The sequence below is a fragment of the Mya arenaria genome, chromosome 12 (genome assembly GCF_026914265.1).
Source record: "Mya arenaria isolate MELC-2E11 chromosome 12, ASM2691426v1".
NCBI classification, from domain to species: Eukaryota; Metazoa; Mollusca; class Bivalvia; order Myida; family Myidae; genus Mya; species Mya arenaria.
In genome coordinates, this window is record NC_069133.1 from 35,922,104 (window position 1) to 35,948,699 (window position 26,596).

General features: G+C 34.6%; 1 protein-coding gene across 15 annotated transcripts in view; it reads left to right on the plus strand.

The window, feature by feature from the left end:
• The window catches only part of LOC128210389 (alpha-adducin-like), a 66,747-nt gene that overhangs the window by 20,071 nt on the left and 20,080 nt on the right, over positions 1 to 26,596 (plus strand). For all 15 annotated transcript variants that reach the window (XM_052914718.1, XM_052914719.1, XM_052914720.1 and 12 more), the window contains exons 3-10: positions 10,325 to 10,576; positions 17,334 to 17,482; positions 19,389 to 19,619; positions 20,075 to 20,218; positions 20,997 to 21,095; positions 22,691 to 22,861; positions 25,188 to 25,333; positions 26,387 to 26,516. In XM_052914718.1, the coding sequence (XP_052770678.1) occupies positions 10,325 to 10,576; positions 17,334 to 17,482; positions 19,389 to 19,619; positions 20,075 to 20,218; positions 20,997 to 21,095; positions 22,691 to 22,861; positions 25,188 to 25,333; positions 26,387 to 26,516 (1,322 nt within the window). The remainder of the gene's footprint in view (positions 1 to 10,324; positions 10,577 to 17,333; positions 17,483 to 19,388; positions 19,620 to 20,074; positions 20,219 to 20,996; positions 21,096 to 22,690; positions 22,862 to 25,187; positions 25,334 to 26,386; positions 26,517 to 26,596) is intronic.

Here is a 26,596-nt window from a genome sequence, read left to right on the forward strand (position 1 = left end):
AATTTGCAAATGTTGTTTGTCAGGCTGCTTGCTAAAAATTATTGTTTGCCAAAACTCCTACCCACGTTAAAACCTTTCATAAGCCTTTCATTGCCTTTTTAAAAAAAAAAAATGAAAATTTTGATCAATTGATTTGGATAAAGTACCTGAAAGTCTTTGTTTTCAATTTTTTAAGGCTATTTTCCCTCTTGCTACATGCCAAAATGCACCATTTGCAAGCTACCCCCCTAACTTTTGTGCCTACACATCAAATTGGCTTTAGCTGTGCCCCTGTATATTATGGTCTCAAAGGTTACTACCCCCAAACTTGTGTCCCCTCTTACACCAAATCTTGACCAGCATCTGCCCTAAGGGTTATTCAATAAAAAAACAAGAACTTTCATTGGCAAAAACCATGTCAATAACTGGTAGAGACTATTTTTTTATGAGGTTTGATTGATCTTCTATTGGTACTAATATTGAATAAAGAGAAACATTGGAAAAATTCTCACCCATATAGCAAGATGGACAATTACCGTTATGCCAGACAGACCATTTTGTTTTCATATATAATGGAAACATTAATTATGGTTCGCTATAAAAAGTCATTTATTTGACATATCAGATACTAATGGTTATTAGCACTCTTAGTGTTCAAATTATTGTTTTCCTGTCTTTTATCTATTGGTTAATGTCAGTTTTTGCTTGCAGTGGCATTTTAGGCCTGTCTGTTTATCAAAGGAAAAAAGTTGATATTAGCCATGTTGGTGTTGGTGCCATCATCATTTGTGTCGCCATCTGCTGTTAGAAATCTTAACCTTCATGCAATGGCTCTAAAACCATTTCGGATATTCAAATAAATCTTGCTTAAACATGTTGTTAGAGTCAAAATGAACATGTACAGCAAGACCCACAACTCTTGCTTTTAATTAATGAGTTACGCCCTTTTTTATACCAAAAAAAACAACAACGAACAAATGATTGTGTGCGCTCTGCAACACTTTATTTTATACACTAGAATCATTGAAATCAATGCATATAATAATGATATAACCCAAAATTATGTATAATAATTTAGCACCGCCAATTTGCAGAATCCTCATATTGAAGTCATAATCGCAGCCTAAGAGTGTGATCTTAAGCTCCTCCCATCTTGCTAGCTCAAAACTCAAAATAATGAACTATTTTGATCATCTGCATACCTAATATTGCAAAAAAGATTGTTTCTATGTACTGCATACCCCATGAGTCCCAACCCATGATTCCCAAGTACTCTTTAAACAATCTCCTGAATATGGCATACCAACAGGGTTGGTGGGGGTGTAGGGTAAATTTTTATCCTGGGATCTTTGCAAATCTTTTCATATGATAAAAATCATATTTATATGCCCAGGTTTGCTAATGTTGTATTCTTGTCAGAACCGGGCAGCTTGTGTTAGATATAGATTTACAGCTGGTTCAGGGTTTATTTTTCACAGAAAATAAGTTATCAGAAAATAGCTTTTCCTATCAGCAAAAAATCAGACATTTTCCCTCAGACCCAACAAATTTTCTTTGCTCTCTGCCAGTGAGTGTATCATGTATATAATATCTGTAATATTTTGGCTCGCCTTCAAAATTTCCCTGTAGAGGTGCTGAATGATTGTTTCATATGGTTCAAGCCAATGTTACTTTGTAGAAGATATTTATTTGACAACCCTGACATGTTTTTGCTTTACTTGTAATGTTCCTAATGTTCAGCTGTATGAATGATATGAAAACTGCATGCCTTTGTTTTAAGATTGGGATGAATTTAGTTAGGAGATTATCTGTTAATTGCCCTTGTTGAGAGGTTTCATCTCAATGGTTTGATGTATGTGTCAGTTTTAGTTAGTAAAACTTCACAATTTTGATGAGTAATTTGTAAATTGAAGTGATAACCCACCACTTTCTATTATTTATGACCTCACTGACTGGTTTACGTTTGATAGACATTGAGTCACATACAAAAAAGTTAAACAAATATTGATACTGTTTAGATAGCGGCTAACTATGAAGTTTGAACTTGTAGTAAAGAAAAAGTGAATGTAATCTGTACATGTTAAATTGTTATTGTTTGTCATCCAGTGGGCATGCCTATACGATAGCATATCAAATAACACACGTACAAACATTCTTTTTGAGTGTCCTTATTATGGCGGAAAGGTTTATATGTAGGATTTTTTTGTGTTATAGCCTTACCAGGACATATACATGAAAAGGCGCCAACTCCAGCTCATAATGCCAGCACATTTTTATTATTAGGTATCTTTGCCCTCAATTTAATAGGTGGTTTTTCCGTGGTTGGTTTTCTTCTTTTCTGAAATGGCACAAATCAGCCCCCATAATATCTTGAATTCCTTTTCTAATGTACTTGACTTATGATAACATATGAATGATTATTTTTTATGCTGTTTCTATTGAGCACTGCTGGAATCAAGTGGCACTTAACCCGCATGAGATCACATCTCAGGGCGTTGTCAACTCAATGTTTTCTTTCTCAGAGCAGAACCACCTCTTTATAATGATTTTGCAGGACTGGTAACATTTAATGCATTTTAAACTTGTAGGGTGAATTATTGTTTGTTGTTTACAAAGTCTGTGTAAGAGAATTAAAACAACATTTTTTTTATGATTATTTTATCATCACAGTCATGTATATCAGTCGGCATTGCATGGTGGTGGTTCAAATGAAAAAAAAAGCAACGTTGATCGATATGGCCATAATTTAAAAATTGTTCCAGAAATTCTCAAGAAACTTTAATTGACACTTTAACAAATAAATGTAAATGTTATTCAACACATGCTGCTCTATCAGACGTTGCCATTCTCCTAGCATGAGTCAGCCTAGATGAATTAGCAATTCCATAAGGTCGGTAATATTATGAATGTCACATCATTAACATTAATAAGGTTGCAAAACCTGATTCATATTGGTCAATGACTTCTGAATTAGTTCCATCGATCAGGCCTGCTAATCAGATTACTAAGTGAAAACTGTTGTAGCTTAAGGCAAAGAGGACAAAATATTAATCGCCAGGACAATGATGGGTTAGTTATAATTATGCGAGATGTATTTTAGGCTAAAAATAACCATGAAATTCCAACGATATTGATTTTGTGTTATAATGCAATATCGGGTACCAAACCACATTAATATACACATAAGTTTTTGGATCGTTCTGGATTTAACATCTTATAATGATAAGCTGAGTTTCTGGATGCATTAGATTAGAGAGAATGTTTGTTTTTTACAATTGATGATTTTGTGGAACATTAAGACTTAATTTCTGAGCATGATTAAATGTGGTGATTAAGGCATCAAAATTGATTATGTACAAGCCAGAAGAACTCTTTCGCTAGTAGTACTATTAGATTTTCTCAACAAGGCCTGTGCTATGTACAATCCAGAATTTCAGCAGGCATGTGCTCAATTTTGATCACTGCTGATTGTAGGAAAATACTTGAGCTTGTTGACATCTGTTGATTTCTTTCTTTATGACATTCATTGCACCTTTAATGTGAGTGATGAAATCAATAAGATTCTATCTTCTTCTTTAAATGACGATTAAAATGTTTTTGCTTTCAATCCTCAGAGAATTGTAGCGTGTTACATGAGAACTGTAGCGTGTTACATGAGCAAAATCTGATTTTCACATTGATCCATATTCATAACCTCCGGTGACTGAACAAAACCTAACCTGAATCAATATATGCAAATGGAGTTATGAATCTCTTAAGTCATTTTTGTAAAGATGACTGTATTATACATGTTTATCCAGTTTCAAAATAATGAAACATATTTCTGTGCATTGGAGTATAAAATATGAGCTGTTGATATTGGTATAGATTTAAAACTAGGTCAACAATCTTTAAAGTTCTTATGATATTTGAGTATTTTCTCATATGTATGCTATAAATCATTATTTGGTTTCACTTTTCATTCCAAAGGATTTCTATTTATCAATGTATTTTAAAAGCACTTTAAGTGATTTTTGTACCCCTTAAATGCTATTTAAACTGTACGTAACATATTTGGGAAAAATGTCAACATTCTTTTCCATTTATGATTTAACAATTTGATTCAAAGAAGAGGCGACTTGCCATCATGAAATCGTGCCATCGTGAGTGCACTCCGGGGAGAGAGTAAATGCCACAGATTTGCTCCTAGGAGAGATTTGCCACAGATTTGCTTCTAGGACATATTTGTCACAGATTTGCTCCTAGGAAAGAATTTGCCACAGATTTACTCCTAGGAGAGATATGCCTTAGATTTGCTCCTTGAAGAGATATGCCATAGATTTGCTCTTAGGAGAGATTATAATGCCTCAGATTTGCTCCTTGGAGAGATATGCCACAGGATTTGCTCATAGGAGAGATATGCCATATATATTGAATCAAAGTTAAAAACGCAGTATTAATTAATACAAAGATTATTTTGAATTGGCAAATCAAAATTTCAACATCAGTAGTGATATTACGATGATCAAACAAATTCTGAATCTTAAAATATTTTGTTGTATGTTCAATTGATAACATGGCCCTATCATAAGTACAACTTGTGAGTATCTTTAAATTACCCACATTCCAGAAAATGTACAGGTATATATGTACAGCTGAGCTTATCAAGTTCTGGAGAAATTCCAGGGCGGTTATTGTCATACCTGGGTTGAAAAAGGTTCATTCAAGAGTTCTCCTGCAATATTTTATACTCATTTCCTGATAATGTATATATATGAAATGTAAACATGCAATTAAAAAACATTTTTTTCTGTATTTATTTATTCATTAGAGTGTTTGTTTTACATTATATGACAGATAATTTGTTTTAGATAAATTTAATAATATGCATAAAAATAATAATGACAGAGCACCTGTTCAGGTAAACAACAGAATTATCATATTTCTTTAAAGGGACTAGACACCAGATGGTCCAAATATTGGTAAATACAGTATTTCCAATAAACAATCCTAGACCTGTCAATCTGAGCTAGTATGACTCAGGCCCAATACATCAGTTTAAATGATTAAAAGAATAAACGCAACAATCTTGTAACTGTCTTGACCTAATTTTCCTGTTTAAAAATGAGTGTGTAATGTCTTTCCAGTTTAAATCTTAACTATGTATGAGTACAGATAAATATACTGACTCTATTTTTAAACTAACTGGGATTTATGTGCTAGACGACCCCGTAAATTTCGAATTGAAAAAATGCCCCAAAACTGCAGAAGATGCATGTGTGGAAAGCAATGTGCATGATACATCAGTAAGGCCTAAAAAAAAATACATTTGGTTCGGGTTACCCGACCCTACCTACGGAATAGGCGCCGACCCTACCGTTTTTATAGTCAGTTTGAAAAAAAAAAATGAAAAATTAAAAAAAAAAAAAAGAAAAAAAAATCTCGTTTTTTTTTTAAATTGCTTTTTAATATTAAGTTTAAACCTTAAATGCTTATACAGAAGATAGCTTTAACACCATTCTCCAATGATGAAAATTATTTTCTTATATAAAACCTAATAAAAAAAATAAATAAAAAAAAATAAAAAGCCTACCTACCCTACCTATTTTTTTTAAGGATGTAACCCTAACCAAACAATTTTTTTTTTTAGGCCTAAGTAATAATCATTGTGTTGTTCACAACAATGTCAATTTTGTGCAAGTTTGTGTAAGACAATTTTCTTATTTCTTTCAATTGTATCGGCTGGTGTCTAGTCACTTTAGGCTGTAGGGAACACCTTTACGAAAAACCTGTATAAAGAGCAATCTTCATAAACTAAGTGCATTTAACCCATTTCATTCTGAGACCCAGTTAGATATGATACCTTGAATATCTGGGCATTTTCCAATAACCGATAAGCCATCTGGCAGTATATGACCCTTGTGTTGTATTAACAACGATAACTTCTTTATTATTGGTATAAACCCATATGAAGATTACACATTTGGAAAGGAAATAAAAATCTGCACATGTTTATGATATTTTTATTAGAAAGTTATTTTAAATAAATTACTTATTGCAAGTTAAACAGGTGCCAATACAAATATAACCAAAATATAAATATCAACTATTTCAAAGTAAAATATATGACACAGAAACTTTTCTAATGGCACATTATCCAACATATGCAAGTTTCTTACTGTACCTTTATTTAAAATGCAGAAAAATGATGAAAATATTTTGAATCTATTAAAAGTTATGACAACTGTATATTTTTGGAGCAAATCGAGTCAGTGGATATTCAACATGATATTGATCGGCGCGAAGTTTGTCTCCTAAGTATATATGTCCAACCAGTAGGTCCCAGGGAACCAAACAGCAAACGTTTGCGGCAAACATGTTTACTGAATGCATGGCAGGTTGATGGTTCTTTAGGACCACCATTCTTTTTATACCAATTAGGAAACCTTAGAGTGATCTGAGCCTGTCACCGAAGCATTCTGGAACTTCTCGAAGTCATCAAAAAACCTTTATCAAATGTCATCATTGTGATTTCTATCAATTCTTTAATATGTTTTCTACCAAACAAGTTCACATTATCTGTTTCATAAATGTTGTTTATTGTTGCACTAGATGATCGAGGCCCTAGCAGAAATTTTTCAGGGAAACCCTGGATTGTTATTTCATTATCATAGAGGATTTTTTTTTACTATAAAGAAAATATGCTTTATTGCTGGATCATCAGATCTCGGTCCAGTAGTAACTTAGTAAGCACTTTCAGACTCATTGCCAGACATGAAGGTCTCTAAGGAATGTTGTATGTGTTACAAGGATTACAATTACAGTAACATATTAGATAGATTTCACATACAGATATAATGGGGAAGCAGACTCTTCCATGGCATAAATGTAGCCCATAGAAGATTGTGGGCTTCAAGTACAAGAAAGTTGTATCTCAATATTGACAGTAGAATGTATTACAACAGTCTTACACTAACCCCTTGAAATGTCCATAGCAGTTACGCCAGCACTATTACCAATGCCATTGTTTTAGACGTTTGGTAATGATTGTGTCAATTCGCCAGACAGTGTGTTATGAAATTGTTGACTATTAGCTTGTCTGTTTTAGGGAAAAAAAGTGGAAGTATTGTCATAGCCTACACAACAGGCGGCAATGTTGTTGTCAGCATCTTTTACTTTGTACCATAACTCAAAGGCCATTCAAGATGTGCCAATGAAACTTGGTACAAGTGTTGCTAAGACAGTACACATACATACAGCATTGCCCACAATTTTGGCTATACTTATTGTAGAGTTATGACCCTTTTTTGACTGAAAAACAACAGATGCCCAATGCTTGCTCTTTCCACCATACTGTTGTTAATATACATGCTGCAGACGTACAGTACACCAGTACACATGTACATTGTACTTTAACTTACACACATTGCAGAAATTCCTTATTTCTCCAATTAGTTGCAACAGCCAATTACAGTTTCCAAACCACTTCAAGTTAATTGGCCATAACAGCAGCACATGTCTCTACAGAATTTGGGTTACGGAGAGTCTAGCAGGAGTTTTGTTGAAAGAAACTTAGAAAGAAAACGTAAAATAAAAAATTTATAAACACATTACACTGTGTGCATTCATTGTAGCATTTATGTATGCTTGTGAATAAGCAGATAATTCTTAGATATAAAAGATATATCTATACAATATCGAATAGCGCAATTTATTATCAAGCTTCAAAAAAACAACGTTGTATAAGCTATGGATTTATCATCGTACATCAAAGGATGAAAACACTTATCATTCATCCAATTTTCGGTCCTATTATTTTTTCTTCTCATCTCTGTGCTAAATCAATACAATCCATGTGATGTGAGTAATACATAATGTATAGTATGGGACCTCCAATGTAATCTCACTGTCCTATCCATTAAGAGAGGTATTAGTTATACACAGTGTTCAATAATGATTGGGTGGGTCGTTCCATTTCCAGAAAATATCGTTGGGATGAATGTTACAAGTTGAAATAAGGCAGTATGAAGAAAAGAAGGTTGAAAGATGATAAGATTAAATAAACAAGATTTAGTTATACGAATACAACTGATGATCATAGTCCTCAAAACAACTCAGCAGGCTTGACGCAATCCAAAAATTGTTGCTAATAGATGTTAGTATAAAGCGCCATTTGCCTTTACTAGCAGTGCGCATATGTGAGATCCCATTGGCAGAGAGATTGGAGATCTCATTGGCATGGCACAGAGATGGGTAATCCCATTGGCAGAGCGATGGGTGTGTGATCCCATTGGTAGAGAGATGGGTGATCCCATTGGTAGAGCAATAGGTGATCCCATTGGCAGAGATGGGTGATCCCATTGGCAGAGAGATGGGTGATCCCATTGGCAGAGAGATGGGTGATCCCATCAGCAGAGATAGATGATCCCATTGGCAGAGCAATAGGTGATCCCATTGGCAGAGATGGGTGATCCCATTGGCAGAGAGATAGGTGATCCCATCAGCAGATGAGTAATTGCCCATTGGCAGAGGGATGGGTGATCCCATTGGCAGAGGGATGGGTGATCCCATTGGTAAAGGGATGAGTGATCCCATTGGCAGAGGGATGGGTGATCCCATTGGTAGAGGGATGAGTGATTCCCCATTGGCAGAGGGATGGGTGATCCCATTGGTAGAGGGATGAGTGATTCCCCATTGGCAGAGGGATGGGTGATCCCATTGGTAGAGGGATGAGTGATTCCCCATTGGCAGAGGGATGGGTGATCCCATCGGTATAGGGATGAGTAATTGCTCATTGGCAGAGGAATGGGTGATCTCATTGGTAGAGAGATGGGCGGATTCATTGGCAGACACTACTAGTTAAATCATAATATCCGATTTGGTGTTATATGTGGAAGTCAGTTATTCTGCTGACATCATCTGTTGATGTTGCCACTGAATGCTGCTATTGCTTTTGTTTCTGTAAAATGTTTGTTGTTGATAAGATCTGTCAGCTAAACCTTTTGGATGGCAGTTTAGTTTCAAAAACAAAACTGCAGATATTTAAAACAATGTTTTTGATATCTCTGAGTCAGCCAAAAGTCTTTTTTGCTGCCCTTTACAGACATTTTTCAGCAATTTTCTTGGAACTTTCCATACTATTATCTGACATGCGAGACGTCTTGCATGCAATGATTATCCTTTTTCGAATAAAATGTTCTCGTGAATTACTCCTGAAAAGCTGATTGTTATGGATATTGCGTTATTGCACTGCATTGCATTAATGAAAGAACGAATATGTCTGGGCGCATTTCTGACAGATGTGTGTCCTATGCAACAGCTAACTCTGGTCTCGACAAATTTAACCTTGGTGAAGTTTGCATGAATAAAACATGAACAGCCATTATAATGTCTGTTCCCCACTTTGACAAGCTTTGACAGGGAAATTCTGCTTTGAGCATGCGTAACAACTTTTATTAGCACATTTTGTGGTTTTCAGCCGACTAAGTTGTAAAAAAAATAAACATTTGGAATGAGTGGGTAGAAATTCTGTTTAAAGGCTGAAAATTCCTGTCCATCTTGCTCATATCTATGGTGCTATTGCTTTTTTACGGTATTTTACCTTATCAGTGGAGAAATTTTCATCAGGATTTATAATAATGTTTGATGTTGCCCAACTCAACCTACACATTTATTTAAACATGTTTTGCAGGATTGGTACATATAGACAATGTCTGAGAGTCATGCGTCCTTTCTGTTCATTTATACAACTCCCATATCTGAGCGGTATCAAGTAGGCGAAGCTTTGTGTTAACCATTCAATAACTTAAGCATGCCAATAAATGACAACTCTTTTCACTTATACCGCATGTTATTGTACATATTATTGAGGTTGTGTATGCATTTATAACTATTACATAAAAAAAACATTTAAAAATGTCACTTCAATGCCTTATACTTCTAGTGGTCGACATAAGCACAATCCCACAAGCCCTGGTAAAATGCGGGCTTGCTCACATTCTGAGTTTTATACAGTAGGGCTTGTTCAAAAATGTAATGCCAAGCAGTGAAGCATATGAAGTCGGGCTTGTTCATCCAAATGACTTAAATTTTGATAACTGAAATGAAAAAAATAATCTTCCACGGGTTTCAGAGTTTTCAAGAATATAATAAAAGATACAGACATCATAAACCATAATTTAATTGTCACAAACTATTTGAACTCCTTTACAGATCCAAATGATGACCAAGAACACTAGAAGAGCGTAATTGGAGACTGTCACCACTTCGTCAATTTTGAGGATTTATGTATGTTTTGTATGTAAAATAGATAATTAAGGTAACTTTTGATAAATGATAAATCATCATACTTACTCCTCTCCTCCAGATCCAGATGATGAACAGTACCAGAAGAACTTGAGACGACCAGCTGAGGTGAAGGAGGACATCAAGCAGATGTCGGACCGATCGCGCGTCTCGCTGATCCTGAACAGCGAGGCATTTCGTCGAGAGCTAGAGGAGATCGTAGATGAACAGCTCCGACAGGGCAATGCACCAGCAAGTCTGCTCGCGCTACAACAGATCTCCAACCTACTGCTCCCGAACCACAAGTTTCCACATGGCTCCATTAATGCAGGGGGTAGGTATTTTGTGATCATCTACAAGCCCCTGGACCAAATTACTCCAAACTTCTTAAAGATGCACTCTTACTCCCAGATAAGATTTACCACAATTGATAATATTGTTTTAATTTTCAAAAAAGGATGAACAAATGTCCAAAACAATGGTTCTTATGAAGGATACCGAGTTTAATTTGAACGAAATTAGCATACAACACGGTATTTTTACCTTATGAGTCTAAAGTAGATCACAGTAAATCTTTTAGCATTCACCAATCATTTAATATTTTTGCGCTTTCTGCTATTAAATATACGGTTATAATCTTGTTATCAGTAATTAATATGTTCTATAAATGCATTATTTAGTAAGTAGTTAAAGGTTTATCAGTCAAAGTTGATGTTTGTTATACTTGTGTATATACTAATTTTGAATAAGAGTGTCACTTTAAGCTTAACAGGCTTAAGTAGCTTATTGCAATAAGCCAAATACATATACTTAAATTTAATTTTGATTATTAAATGTTTATTGTGATTATCATAAGAATAATTTCTATCTCTTAAAGAAGTTGATATTACCCAAATTATTGTAAAACAAATTTAGTGAGCTTAGCTTTTAAGCTTTATTCTTTTATAAGGGACTTGAGTAGTTTCGAGTCTCAAGTTTCATGTTTTTATTTACATCTTTGGCATATCATATGCATGAGATGATGACATAAAAACAAGTTTGAAACAGAGAATTTGGGCTGGGACATAATAACCTTGGAAGAATTGACTGACTAAATCTCATTTTCATAAATATTATTGAGTTAAGGGAGAATACTCTTCTCCAATGAATCGCATGTTTACTGTCATATGACTATATAGGGGTTTTGTTACTAATATAGAAAAGAACACACAACATTATGTCATCGGCATGGATTTCAAAGAGGTCTCCATTTTGCACTATTGAAACACTCTCATTTATTATTCATGATGACAAGATTTTATAAGGAAAGGTCCCTGAAAAAAGTAGAGCATAAAAATGTTCTAACACCGGCGTTGGCAAGATCAAAGTCAACATTTGCGTGTCACGACTAACAAAACATTAATGAAAAAAAATCTGTCAAATAACAGACTTAATTATTAGGAATAAAAAAGCGATTGACATGAAAAAGCTCTTGCCATGAAAAGAACATTAGAACTTGAGTTCTATGTAAGGCAAAAAAAATTTAATACCTGTGTTTCCGATGACATGGCGAAAAAAAATAGGGTCGGGATTTTTTTTTTTTTTTTACAGTTTTCATACCATGCAATTTTCAGTTGAATCAGAACAATTATGTTATATCTAAGCGTTTCATAATTTACAAAGAGTCAGAGAAAAACAGCATTTTTTAATGTCTGAAATCATTTCCATCACCTTCGACTACCGTATTTTCTCGCCAATTTTGCCCAGGAAATTGGTGTTTTTTGTATACAATACTTGTTTATAAGTCGCGATCGTTTTTTAGAAAACAAATACAGCACTTCAATTTCTACAAATCTGTGATAATGTTCTACCCAAACAGTCAATTATCAACTAAATTGTTAATTTGCTTGAGGAAAATCGCCGATTTTCTTGTCAACTGTGAGCTCCATAAACTAGGCCTTCAAGTGGAGATAGGTTAAAAATAGAACAAGTAAACGCAGATATGGATTTATTTTACTTATCTTATTTTCGTACAATCAAAGTTTTATTCATATTTATAGTGAATTCAAACATTTCGGTCATTGTTTTAAGATTCCCAGACGACGATTATTGATTATTGTTTTTTTCGATCGTATGGTATTTTTGTACCCGCCTAGGCGAACTCCTGTCAATCAAATGGGATCATACGGTATCTGACTGACCGAATTAGATACAAACCATAGCCACGCACCTTTGATCTTATCACCGCTCGTGCTCTGACATCACAAATTGTACCGTTTGATCTGCAGCCAACATATTCCAATAAATGTGTTGTTAAGTTTCACAGGTGTTTGTTTGGATTTCAGTTGATGGGACTTACATAAGGCGAAATAAATAACCATTGATAATTGCGGATAAATTATATAACAACTAATGAAATGTGTATTGGAACCTGGCAGTTAGCCTGCATGAATTCGCAAAGCCTAATCGTAAGAAGCCTGCATGATATACGCAAAGCCTAATCGTAAAAAAAGTAATTTTTATTTTGGACATGGGTATGGATAATTAACACTGCAAACTATAATTCAAAATATTTTCATCAAAAAGACAGCAAAATGTGTCTCAGGTGATCAACCACGTGTTTGAACCGTAAACATGCGTTTGCCAATTTTAAGATATCGGACAGGGTTCGATGCCCTCCGACATTTTGTTTTTCCGTCTCGGTAATACATAATCAGGAATGAAAGTATATTCTCCGGGGACATTGAAAGACAAACAACGAAAATAATAACGATATATTTAAAGAAATATATTTTTTTACGATATAATTTAATTTTTATAAATTTTTTACGTTTATGTCTAAAAAAAGATTAGGGTCGGCGAGGAAAAAATAGGGTCGGTCAGGTATTTTTTTTTTGTCCTAAACAGTCTTGTATTGAAAGAATTTTGCTGTGTAAAGAGCATAAAAAATCCCTTCAAGTGTTTGTTTAGCATTAATTAATTCAAGCTTAAGGTATTTATACCTCTCCAAGTTTAGTAATTTCTCTGAAGAACAAAGATTTAACCTTCATAAAACAATTTAGGATGTATAAAATTGGTAAAAAAAATTTATCACATATATATCCTACAGGCAAATTATGAAATGTACTTTTGTTGTAAAACTGATCTTCATTTTAATTTTCTCATTGCTAAGTGTACACCTCAGTGCAAAAAAAAACCCTGTAAACATCTCATTAAAAAACATCAAATATCATATCCTACAGGCAAAAGGAAGATGTACTTTTGTTGTAAAAATGCTCTTAATTTTAACTTATTCATTGCTAAATGTACACCTCGTGCATAAAACCCAGAGTAAACATTTCATTCGGATATAATCTGTCAACTTTAAAATGTTTATCAGTTGCTTTTTGATATTGTTTAACATTGTGTGATAAAAATCTTTTAATGGCGGTTTCATACAGTGATAAATGATTTTCTTTCACTTGTGCGTTATGTCATCATGCAAATCTTTCCAATCCAGTACATGTTTGAATTTAATCGAGCTTTCATTATAAGGTTAACCAAATGTGTTGGTTTTTGGTGATATTAGGATTTTTTAAGGATGCAATTATTTCAGAAATACAGATGATCTTGATAAAATGTGACTTAATTTGTTGTTTCGAATTCCCTATCCACTAAATTATCAATTATTGTCAGCGTTTTTTTTTTTACTCAAACACCTTAAACAGTAAGCTAATTAAGGAAAAGCGCCTTTCTAGTGCATCAAAGCCACTTATCCCCATATATAGCAACAACAGGAAGTTTATTTAAGGCAAACTTTTACAGAGATAATTTACCCATTTTTTTTAGCTTGTCTGTTTTTTCGATAAAGAAAGTCGAGGTTACCAACTTCTATAGCCTTGGTGTTTTCTTTGTTGGCATTGTTGTACATAAACATTCAAATGAAACTTGGTAGACATGTTGCCAGATATAACACACTCCTGTATTATGAGCCCATTGTACTCATTTTAATAATTGTTGAGTTATCCCCCTTGTTTGACTATAAAACAGACAAGCATGGGCATTCCCTCAGCGACACTCTCCTTTAAACTAATAATGGGCGATTTATTCATGTATATGGTTTGTCTGCAGATTTTTGCAGATCTTATAGCTACAGGGACCAAAAAAAAAAATGAAAACAATTTTTCACTTTTTTTTTAACTGAATAAAAGAAGGCTAGTTGCATTTGGTTGTTACTTTATTTGTTGTTAGTTGGCACTCAAGTTTGCTAAAATTCAATGCCAGGAAAGCCCTCAGAAAGGCTTCTTAATACCCAGTTTTGCTTCTGTGACATAAGGTGCTTCACCCCCTTCTACCTCCCTTGGGGTCCTTAAGTGCCGCCCAAACCCATTGCCAAAATGGTCATTCACAAGACATAATCTCAAATATTATACAGCTGTGTGAATTTTTGCCTATGAAAAAAATAATCTGACATTTACATGATTTTAGATGGCATGCAATATTCATAAACCAAGCGATGACAAACCCCTTGTATTAGATTTGACATTCAATATTCATACACACTTCGGTGATCATAAACCAAAAAAAACACTTGTCCTTAAATAAAATTGCATATATTATATTGTTTATCAGTGCACATTTGAATAATCAAGGCTTAGAAAATGTCACACATTGCTCATCCTTATGTTGTGGGTTGAGATTTGAAAATCAACATTTTATGGTAAAAATAATAGAAAATATAAATTATGGCCATAGCTCAATTTTTTTAACAATAAATATGAATTATGTGTTTAGATTAATTTTTTGAAGAAAAAGTATAAATGTTGTCTTGAGATCAATTTTTTGAAGAAAAAATATGAATTATTTCTTTAGCTCAATTTTTTGAAGAAAAAATATGAATTATTTCTTTACCACATTTTTTTGAAGAAAAAAATTGAATAATGTCATTAGCTCATTTTTTGAAGAATAAGGAAAGCTATTATACACAGCATGAGGCGTAGGTGTTACTGGTTGGTTAACTCTTTAATTAATTTATGCAAATCATGCATGGCCCCTGTTTGATGTTACGTGTTTAATTTCCATGAAATCCATATCTATCCAAGGCTACATGCTTAAGTCAAGCCAGCACTGTTTTGCAGACAGCAAATACTAGGTATTGTTAATGGATGCATGTTGGAGAATTATGCAACATTGCTACATCTGTTTTTCTCTGGCAATGAATGATTGACTGATTTAGCACAAGCATTATACAGGTAGAAAGGAGACATTTATAGGTAGAAGATCATGCAGGCTAAAAAAACACAACATTGTTCACCATTTTTCTATTTTCCTTCTTTCAGAGCTCTCATTTGATAATCATGTTAAACTGAAGTGAAATTTTTTAAGACAATCCGATTTGATAAATTGAAAACTTAAATTGCTAGTAAATTAGGTTTGAACCCAGATCACTTAGGAATTGAATATAAATTTAAACGTATTGAATGAAACGCATTTCTCAAACTTCATGCTTTTTCACCCTCAATATTCAACAGTCGATCAATGTGTATTCAGGTATTAACAGGTATAATTGTGATTTTTTTTTAAATTTTGAATCCTTACTTAGAAACAGCTATTGTTAATTTTTGCTTTACAAAATTATTCAATTGGCTTTAAACCAGTTGACTTGTTTCGTTAAGCAAAATTAAGCAGTATCTATTCTTAATGTTGGCGCATTTTTTTTTTATACAACCCAACTAGGAATGTGCAAGCGCATGATAATCAGCATAATACAACCAGTTAATGACAAGATGTAACTTTGGCGGACGTTTTTCTTCTGAAGTTTTTTAAATGAATAAATCATAATGCATCCTGTGATCCCGATTGAGGAGACGTGTAAGTGGCAGTCGTTTTCTGACGAAGCTTCCTAAATGATGATATCAGAATCCATCCACCGATCCCATTGGAAGAAACATGGGAGTTAACACTAATGTTATGCCAGGTGCAGGCGTGACTGAGAAATCCAATATGTTTTATCCCTGACTTTCAGTATAGATGTCTGGGATTATGCAAAAAACTGTTTGCTTTGTAGTGTCAGAAATATTTACCAAGAAATAATACACACAGCAGCAAACTTGTCTCTGATCTTCGGGTTTGATGGTGGGTTGCTTGATTGTTTATGGTAAAACTAAGGATGTGTTACCTTAGATATAGCGAATTATGTTTTGCTTCTTGAAAGCTGTTGAAGCGTTAGATCATGGCTTCAAACAGGCAGTTAATAGCCAACAATTTTATGCACTCTACTGTGGTTATTGGTGTACATAACCAAGGCAATCCATATATTAGTTATGCATTATATATTTTATATCGATTATAAAGAAAGTTAATTTATTCAAAATCACTCTCGTTGGCATGATTTAGCCTGCCAGTGTAGCTTTGTGTTGGGGAGAAAGCTGTTAAACCTGGAAAAAACAATTGTCCGGCTTCGTTACCACTAACCAAACTTACAAGCACCCAAGCCGGGAATCCTTAGTACCTAGACAGCCCATCTATATATTGGTCCATGACTTCATACTTTCTACAGGTTAAAGTTTCAAAAATCAAGTATACATCAGTTATTATTCATGAGTAAAAAATGAAAGGAACTTATTCTTACCGTACATTTAATATCACCACCTTGTAATAAATCTGTTACTTATAGTATAGGTTCTGTTCATGACCTCAGTTTAGGACTGTTTTGGATGTCGTTGTCATTCTGATAGTTCATAAAACATGTATATACCTAAAATATAAAGACTAATTATGTACAAAAATATTGGAAGCCTCTTTTATAGTTTAAAGTCGACTTTTCAAGAAACAGTCAAATGCACGATGGGTAAATCGATCATCATTTCGGGTTAAATAAGCATATAAATATATTCCAATTCTAGGCCTATACTGCTCTTCCAATGGGATAGATTTATAGCCCAGATATTGAATTTGTTCTCCACAACCTCTGAGACCAAAAGTTGTGCCAATATTTTTCGCTTAAGCTGCACTTGTTTTTGAAGTCGCATTATTACTTGGCACTGGAACTTTTGTCCTTTTCCAGTGCATAAATAAAAACAAATATGAAATGAAAAGGTTGAGATCAAAATTTATTTATATTTTTTTTCCAGCGCCGCCAGTTATTCCAGTTGCTGACATCAAAGGTACGGAAGCGATGGGCTACACAAAGCAAGAGAAAGCCTTGCGGTGTAAACTGGCCGCCTGTTACAGACTTGTGGACATTAACGGCTGGTCACACAGCATATACAACCACATTACGGTAATTTACCCAGCAGCCCTGTTTTATTAAAAACCTTTTTCACGGTTGTTGACATTTGTACAAGCCCGCAAGTCCTGCACAGGTAAAATGCTTTCCGGGCTTGCTAAAATTCTGAGGGCTGTTTCAATAAAAAAAAATAGTCATAAATTCAACAAAATGTTGAGGCAATAAAAGGAATCAAATGTGTTGCCATTTGTAACGATTATAAAGATTTAAGCTTAAGACGAAAATCCTTTATAGAAACAGCCCCAAGGATTTACATAGTAGAGCCAAGCACATGTGTTATAATTTTGGCTAATTCATCCGACAGTCTTATTTTTATCAATTGAACATACGTCAGGATTTAATTTTAAGTCAAAAGTAATTTAAGTTGAAGATCAAGAAAAAGAACGAAAAAAAACAACTTTTCGCTATTTGTGTCGTTGATTCAGATTTATATACCCCCCACTTATAGCGGGCAGCATAGGGATCGGCCTGTGTCTATCCGTGGGCGGCATGACCGTCCTTAAGAATAGTGCGAACCTTTTTGACCTTAAGTCTTGAAACCTTAGGGGAATGTTGTTGAGATGATGAAGTTGTGCAGCTGGGGTTTCGTTTGAAGTTGCACATAGTTTGAAGCTCCGACTTCCTTTATTGAAACATGGCCATAGGATCCTTTAGCAAACAGATCATAAACGAGGCTTAATTCTGTACTCAAAAACATGAGGGGATCGTCGTACTGGATCAACAAAAAGTCCTGCATAATATTTATTTCTTTTTAAAAAGAATGCATCCAAATACATTGAATTATGCATTTCTGAGAAATATGACGTTAATTGAGCATTTTAGATATTGTTTTGCATGTTTGTTTCTGAAACTGCACTTAAAATGACAATCATAATTAATTATATGTACAGACTAAATTTGACATATTATTTGCGATCAAGTTGAATTATAATTGATTTTATTTTAATGTTTCATTTTCATTCTTGTGGGAGTCATGTTTGAACTTTTGTGTTAAAATGTATCATTTTGATTTATTGGGAGAAAAGATTTACTATAACATATAATTTCCTTTTGAAGTTTTAAATTTATTCAAATAATGAACACACCAAAAGGAAATAAATCATTTATTCTATCTTATTCAAGTTTCATAAACAGAGCTTTTTGAGTGAAATATGTATACAAAGGCAACTTTTTGAGGACTTTAAGGCCAAAAAATAATGGTTTGGTTAGGGTTACAAAACATGTAGGGTAGGTAGGCTTTTTTTTTTTTTTTTTTTTATATCAGACTAAAAACGTCATTGTCACCATTAGAGAATAGTGTTAAAGTAAGCTTCTGTATAAAGCTTAAAAGGTTTAAACTACTTAGATTTTTTTTTCAACATCTGAGTATCAAAACAGTAGGGTCGGGTAAACCTGAACCAAATGTATTTTTTTAGGCCTTAAGGCAAACTTTTGAGGGCTTAGCACATGACAGATGTTACTCCATATCCGAATAGAAGGAAATACAAGTTTGCCTCATGCCTATCCTACTTTACGGTCCCAAATTTCATGAGTGTATCTAAATGAGTTTACCAGCTTGTCCGCTTTTAGATAAGTTTTTGTTCAAGGTTATTTTAATCATGATTTTGTTCAGGGTTATTTTAATGTTATCCAAATAGAAGATGCACGAATTGTAGAAAGTTAAGATTAAACTCTGAATAATAAATCTTTGAATGGGGAGACCACTAAATATTGATACAAATATATGACTCTGTATAAATATTTAAGGATTGAAATTCATTTTGGGGGCATTTATGTGATCTTGAATGCCTTTGGGCGAACTGGCAATTCCAATGAAGCACACTTGTACTGTACAATGTAAATTTATATCAAAGTATTATATCACTGACAGTTTAAAAAAACCTGTTGTCAATTTTTTTAGGCACGTGTAAGCCAGGACACTGAACACTTTCTCATTAATCCCTTCGGCATGAACTACTCCGAGATAACCGCCTCCTCCCTGGTGAAGATCGACATACGAGGGGAGGTAATTGATCCAGGAACGACGACTCTCGGGGTTAACCAGGCCGGGTTCACGCTACACTCGGCCATCCACCAGTTTCGGCCAGACATCAAGTGCATCATTCACCTACATACACCAGCAGTAGTCGCGGTGAGTATGGAAATAATCGAGAGGTTGAGGAACATACATGATGTTTACGCCTACTTTTACTTGTTGCTACAACTATGTGTAAATGTTTCAGTCATGGTAAAAAGTTGTTTGCAATTGCGCATTTCAGTTTTAACATGTACAATATACAGACATCTGGATGACATAGTGCACAAAAAGTAGTCCACGCATATCCATACAAGTAGTGTTTCGCAAGCTTGTTGAGAAAATAAACAAAATTGTGGCTATAGGTTGTGTTCTATGGGGGAAAATATATGTACTTTTTCAGGTGACAAATGGGGCAAAAATTTGGCCCCAAAAAGTGCAAAACAATACAGATAATGAATTCCCGACTCATTCAAGTATTTTATGTTTTAGCCTATGTGTCATCATTTTCAATGCATTAGGTAAAATTATTTGTCGAACAGGTCGTATACAATTATTTTTTTGATCTGCAGGTATCTGGTATGAAATGTGGCTTCCTACCCCTGTCCCAGGAAGCGCTGATCTGCGGAGAGATCAGTTACCACGAGTACAACGGAATCCTCATCGACCAGTCAGAACGTGAACATCTGCAGAGAAACCTTGGACCAATTAATAAAGTGAGGAATCTAATTAAAATTGATAAAAACTATAAGGAACATACTTAAGATTATCACAAATTACTCAGTCGTCTTAATTTTGGGCATTTGGTGATTATCGAGAGCTTGATAATTTTAAGCTTGCCTGATTTCAAAGAACAAAAGTAGCGTTGTTGTTTTAGTCCTGATGTTGGTGTCATCATACGCTTTATTGTGGTGTGACAACCCATTGCATTTTGAAATGGATTCAATATTTTCTTTGTCAAATGCAGAAGGTTATCAAGGATGGTTGTAATCCAATTTATCTGTCACACCAGTTAAAGGGACTGAACACCAGATGGTCCCCAAATCAGCAATTGCCGTATTTCCTCAAAACAAGCATAGATTTATCAAAATAAGCTAGTTTTTTGCTGACATTTTAGATGATTTAAAGAATATATATCCGCAACAATCTATGTCATCTCACGCACTGTCTCGGCTCAGTTTCCCTACGTAAAAATAGGGCGGAATGTTTTTTTACGGGCACCTTGCTTGTTTCACAACCTCTGCAAACTAACCTGTCAATAAGAGTTTTCATTAACACCCTGTTGTTTTCAGCAGTGCATCTTTTTCAAGAGTTTCAATCGATCAATTTCATCACTGTTAATCTGTGGGGCACAGTGTCCATGATGATTTCGCAGCAGTTTTTGCTTTCCTTCACTGTCAGTCCGTTTGAGAGCCATGTTGTGTGTATATTCAGCATGTTATATTTGTAAATAATACAAACAGCAAATATCATAAAGATGACATTGTTTTTCAGGTGATGTTGTTACGTAACCATGGTATTGTGGCCTGTGGCTCAACGGTGGAGGAGGCCTACCATTATGCCTTCAATGTAATCTCTGCGTGCAATTCACAGGTATTATTCTTTGACCTATAGTTGGTTATATTAAATACAGTCAAACTTCGTTTGCTCAAACGCCCTTGGACTGGCAAAAATACATCGAGCCTTGTAAAATAAGAGTCGTGCGAGAATGCTTACCTTGAAGATAAAGAAATCAGTTCTTTACATCCATTTTGAGCCAATGAGGAATGTAGGCCAATCGGGTATGAGCCAATGGGGTTTGATTATAGGAAAAAATCTTACGTCACCATGGTATTGTGGCATGTTGCTCAACAATGAAGGAGGCCTGCTTGTCTTCAATGTGGACACTTCATGCAATTCACAAATATTAGTTAAGTAATTGATATTAAACTGTCATTCGGCACTACTAGGCCATTTTCCATCGAAAACAACCTCGGATGTATATGGACGGTTTACAATGTCAGAAATCTATACAATTAGGTACACTGCAGATAGATCGTAGTAATTTCAAATAAACTGTTAAACTTAATGATTTTACTCTTGGGGATCTTTATTATTTCTACAATAATACACTGACAATCGATTTAAACTTATAAAATATATCAATGGTAAATGGCCGAGGTGTTCTGAATGATTGAACTATAAAATTGGATATGAGTTTGGTCTTGTTACATAAAAATACAGCACAGAGAGGGAACTTCTCAGAACAATGCAAAATGTCTTTAAAAAAAAGAAATACTGATGGATTAGATAGATATCAGTTATAATGGAATCCTGATTTGGCACATTAAAAGCCTGACAGAAAACAGGATTGTCAGAGCCAAATTTTATATGCTTTAGGCTCAGTGATTCATCTCCAAATCAGCTTGAGGGCATGGCATCCTTTGAGACTCTTATATTTCACATTCATGGTGGTGTGTAAACAACTGTGATTTCAATGCATTACTTGATGCACATATTACTTAAAAGATTTTGCATCTCTGGGATTGACATATTTCAGAGCAATAAGAACTTCTAGGCCATTTTCCATCAAAAACAACCTCCGATATATGCCGGTGCATCAGTAGAAGTAGTTCGTAAAAATAATAACTATGAATATGAAATAACTGTAGTGGAATTTGTATTACTTAGTTCAAATTGATTCCCGCTGAAATGTATTATTGCATAGATAATTAAAATTCCTAAGAGTAACCTCATTATGCTTAACTGCTTAATTGAAAGTACTATGTGATCTACTTACAGCGTATTTAAATGTAAAGAATGCTGACATTGTAAACTGTCCATAAACATCAGAGATTGTTTTGATGGAAAATAGCCGAGGATTTCAGATTGCTTTGGGAGTGATGGGTCCTTGGAGAGGGATAAAACGATAAGTATAGGACTCGAGATGTCCCTAATGAGATTGATGGTTTTCGTTCAGTGTAAAACTGTTTCTTGATTATGCCCAGTCCTCAAAATCAGATTATGGAATGACAAGCTAGAATTCTCACACCAGTGATTGACATTAAGAAACTCAACAAGCCCTGCTACATGTATATAAAATCCAGAATTTAAGCAAGCCCGGGAAGCATTTTACCAGTGCAGGGCCTGGGAGCTTGTACTAATTTTTACCACTGTTTACCTTAAAATATGATATGACCTTATTCCAGATCCAGGCCATACCGGCAGGCTTAGACAACCTTGTACTTGTGAGTAACGAGATCAAAGAGAAGACGTTCGCAATGGCAAACCAGGGAGGTGGGGGTGTCGACTCCTCGGGGAAGAAGTGGAAAATTGGGGCAATGGAGTTCGAGGCTCAGATGAGGATTCTTGATAATTCTGTGAGTTGAGGTGATATGAGATGAGTTAAAGGGACCCTCTCAAAATTTTGTTCAAAATAGATCCAAATGAAAGGATAAAAACGCGTTGAGGTTTTGATTGATAACTTAAAAGTTAAGCTTTTAAGTCTGTAATCGAAACTCGATACTTTTTTATCTAAATGTTTTTTTGTTAAACATGCAGTTCAACGTATTGGTATGTTTCATGATTTTGTTTCACACTGTGGTCCAATGCACTGTTATCTAGAATTGGTTTAAAACAGAAGCTATAAAAAATGGACATTCATCTCCAATATATTTCAGTAAACATCCAATGCCCTATTATCTAAGATATATTTAAAACAGAGGCTATAAATAATTGACATTTATCTCTGAGAAAACATATTTCAATAAATGTTTCTTAAACATTTGAAAAATGTTGATCAACATTAAACAGGGACCAGAATAATTTTCAATGCTTTTATTTTGCTCTATTAAGCAACAAAAAAGTCATTAGCCTACTTAATCAAGCATACAAATAAGCCAGCTTATCCCTGTAACACAATATTGATGCAGACCTCAAAACGTCACTGTCATAAAATGTTGGAAATCAATATGGGAATGAATACATCGGGGATAGAATTTATAGGTGTCTGCTGTGAGCACTGATGCATTACGTAATCAATTCTCATCGGGAGGAGGATTGATTTTAGATACGTAAAGAAGAAAAGCATCATTTGAAAAAAAGATAAAAAATTATACCATGGGAGCAAATAATTGAATTATGCTGGTATTGGTCATGACCACTATTGATTTTGAGATCAATAAAACGAAATGGTACTTCTTACATCCATCTATCACATTAATTTCTAATATTCATAGGATCACTGATCATATGCAGTAGACGTTCATTATTAAGTACACGTGAATAGGCTAAATTTCACTGTAGCTTTGTCTGGTCCAAAACTACAAATTTCATGTCCATCATTGAATATTTCTCAGTTGAGGGAGACAAGCCTTTTTCAAAAAAGCAATTTCTAGTTTGTATGTTTAGATCCATTCAAATAATGTGCCCTAATTATGCCAATGTTTGAAGGCCTTTAAGTTAATTTTTAAAATTCTTTTGACTTAATGTTAGTCGTGTATTGATGTTCGCCATTGTGTTTGATGCTACTTTCATCGCCACAGCCCTAAATAATTTATCAGTAGATGATTGTTTGTGAATAAGTGGAAGTGAAATACCCTTGAAAGTGTTGCATAATTGATAGCTCTCACAGGGTAAACTATGAACTTATCAATCAAAGGGAAAGAAATCTGTCACTAACCAATATGTGAAATGTCTATGTATGTGCATTTGTAAAACCAGGAATGTTACATGTTCGCAGATTCAGGGATAAATTGCCCCCCCCCCCCCTCCCCTCCCCAAAACTTCAAGCTAAAAGAGCCCTCAAAGGGCTTCAAAAAACTGCCCTCTTGCCGAAATGGTTTCAGCATTTCAGCTGACAGGTCAATGATATCCCTTTAAACAAACTGCTTCATCTTTCAAATTTGGAGGAAGATTTTAGTGCTACAAGACCTGAATGCACTTAAATATTCTGCATGCAGTAAATAGCTGTAATTGCTTTGATTAAGACAGAAATGCTGTTGTCCTAACTGAACAAGCATGTTTCTGCTCTATCAAATTAGTGCAAAAAATAATATATTCTACCAGCCTGTTTTTTTTCCCATGAATATATAGCATACTAGCATCAAGACAAATGAGTTCAGATAAGCTGCTATTTATCGGGAAAATATTAAGGGGGGGGGGGGGGGGGAGTTGGTATTGTAAATCAAACAAGCAGCTGAAAAACAGGATTTGTCTGCAGATTTCCACAGATCCAATGGCTCCAGAGGTTGTTATTTAATTTAATGTTTGAGATTCCAAATTTGAAGTCGGGAGAGCCCTCAAAAAGGCTTTAAAAAAGCCAGTTTTGGTTCTGGGATAGGGTGCTTCACTCCCTTTGATCCCCATTGGTGGCCTTAGTGCTAAATAAACCCATCACTGAAATGATATAAGTCCTACAGGACTATTCAATTTAAACATATAACCCCCGGGGGGAAGGCACTTTTTTTTAAAGTATACCCTTCCCCTACAGAATCAAATTTACCCTTAGGGTCAAAATTAGCAAAAAAAGACACCCACCCATTTACTATTTAAATAATTGCTTCCCCCCGTGGGTTACGATTTACTGGTATAGCCCTCAGCAGCCAGGTCAATCATGTCTTTGTGAAACTGTGAAATGTAAGTATACCTACCTTAATAATAGAACAGTTATAAAACAGAATGATATAAATATTTTTCTGTCTGCAGGGTTACAGAACAGGTTACTCGTACAAGCAGCCCAACATTAGACGTGATGTGAGACGAGACAAGTCCAATGCGGAGGTGGAAGTGCCTCCCTCCTCTAGTTCCTTTACCTATGTCTTCGATGGTGACGTTGAACACTCCAAATACATGTAAGAGTGAATGTTTATATATATATATATATATATCTTTTCAAGCATAAATATGTAATTGAAAGATGTCTTGTTTGTGATTGTAAAATCCTATTAAACGGAAGGAGAATTGTCCATTAATTTCCATTTTATTGTTAACAGTAAAATGCTGATAACCTTAGATCCTTTTATTCATCACGTTATGTTTGCCAGTTAAATAATGTAATAAACTTTGTCTGTATGACATCGCCCCAATTAAAGAATCATTAAAGAACCTGTTGAATTGGTTTATTTTTACTATTAGATGAACAAAATATTCTGGCAGCTATAAAGAGTCAAAAGCATTGACATACAATTGGCAAAACAATGCCAATGACAAATAGCCCTCTTGTTCATGTTAATATACACCAGCGTTTTGTAACAAACATCCAGTCTTTTATATGTTACGGATCAAGGCGGCTATAGACAGACCGTCAGCTGAATAACCTGCATGTTATATTGAAATACACTAATATGTCAAAAGAAATTCAAGAGTGCAAATTCGTGATAAAATGCCAGAAGCATTTGCACAAGTCAGCTGGCTGAATGATTTAATCATTTAAATGATTTATAACAAATGTTTATTCATTTACAGGTCGCCAGTCAGTGTTATGAAGGAACGCCAGAAACGACAACATTAAGTCGGCTTGCTGATTTTACCTATTATTTAAGTAAAATTATGCTTCATATGTCCCTATCAAACTTTGGAAAGTCAGAAGCAACCATGAAAAGTTGGGTGGCTGAATTCCCCAAACATTTACATCAATGCACACAAATGATTCATGACAAATTTTCATTGTTTTACAGGTCTGCAATCAACACTGCAGGGATCAACAGCATAAAGTCATCTGGCTGATTTCTCTGCACATTTATGTGATGCATAACCAACTTATCTGTAATAGAAGTTTCCAATGAAGGCTTTGAAGGAATGGTAGAAAAAAGAAACACAAAGTTGGCTTGCTTAATTCCAAGAACTTTTTCTTATATATATATATGTATGGCAATGTTTTATACCAAATGTCCTTTATTTAACAGGTCCCCAATCAAGGCTGCCATGGAACGTCAGAAGCAGCAACACAAAGTTGGCTGGCTGAATTCCCCGAATGTTTACGTGAAAAAGGAGGAGGAGGAGACTGGCACACAAAACCCCAAGAAATACACCAAGGTATTATTATGGCATAATTTTATGCTATATATGCAAATCTCCAAAAGGAGGGCAATCTCCAACAATGGCAACGTGTTTCG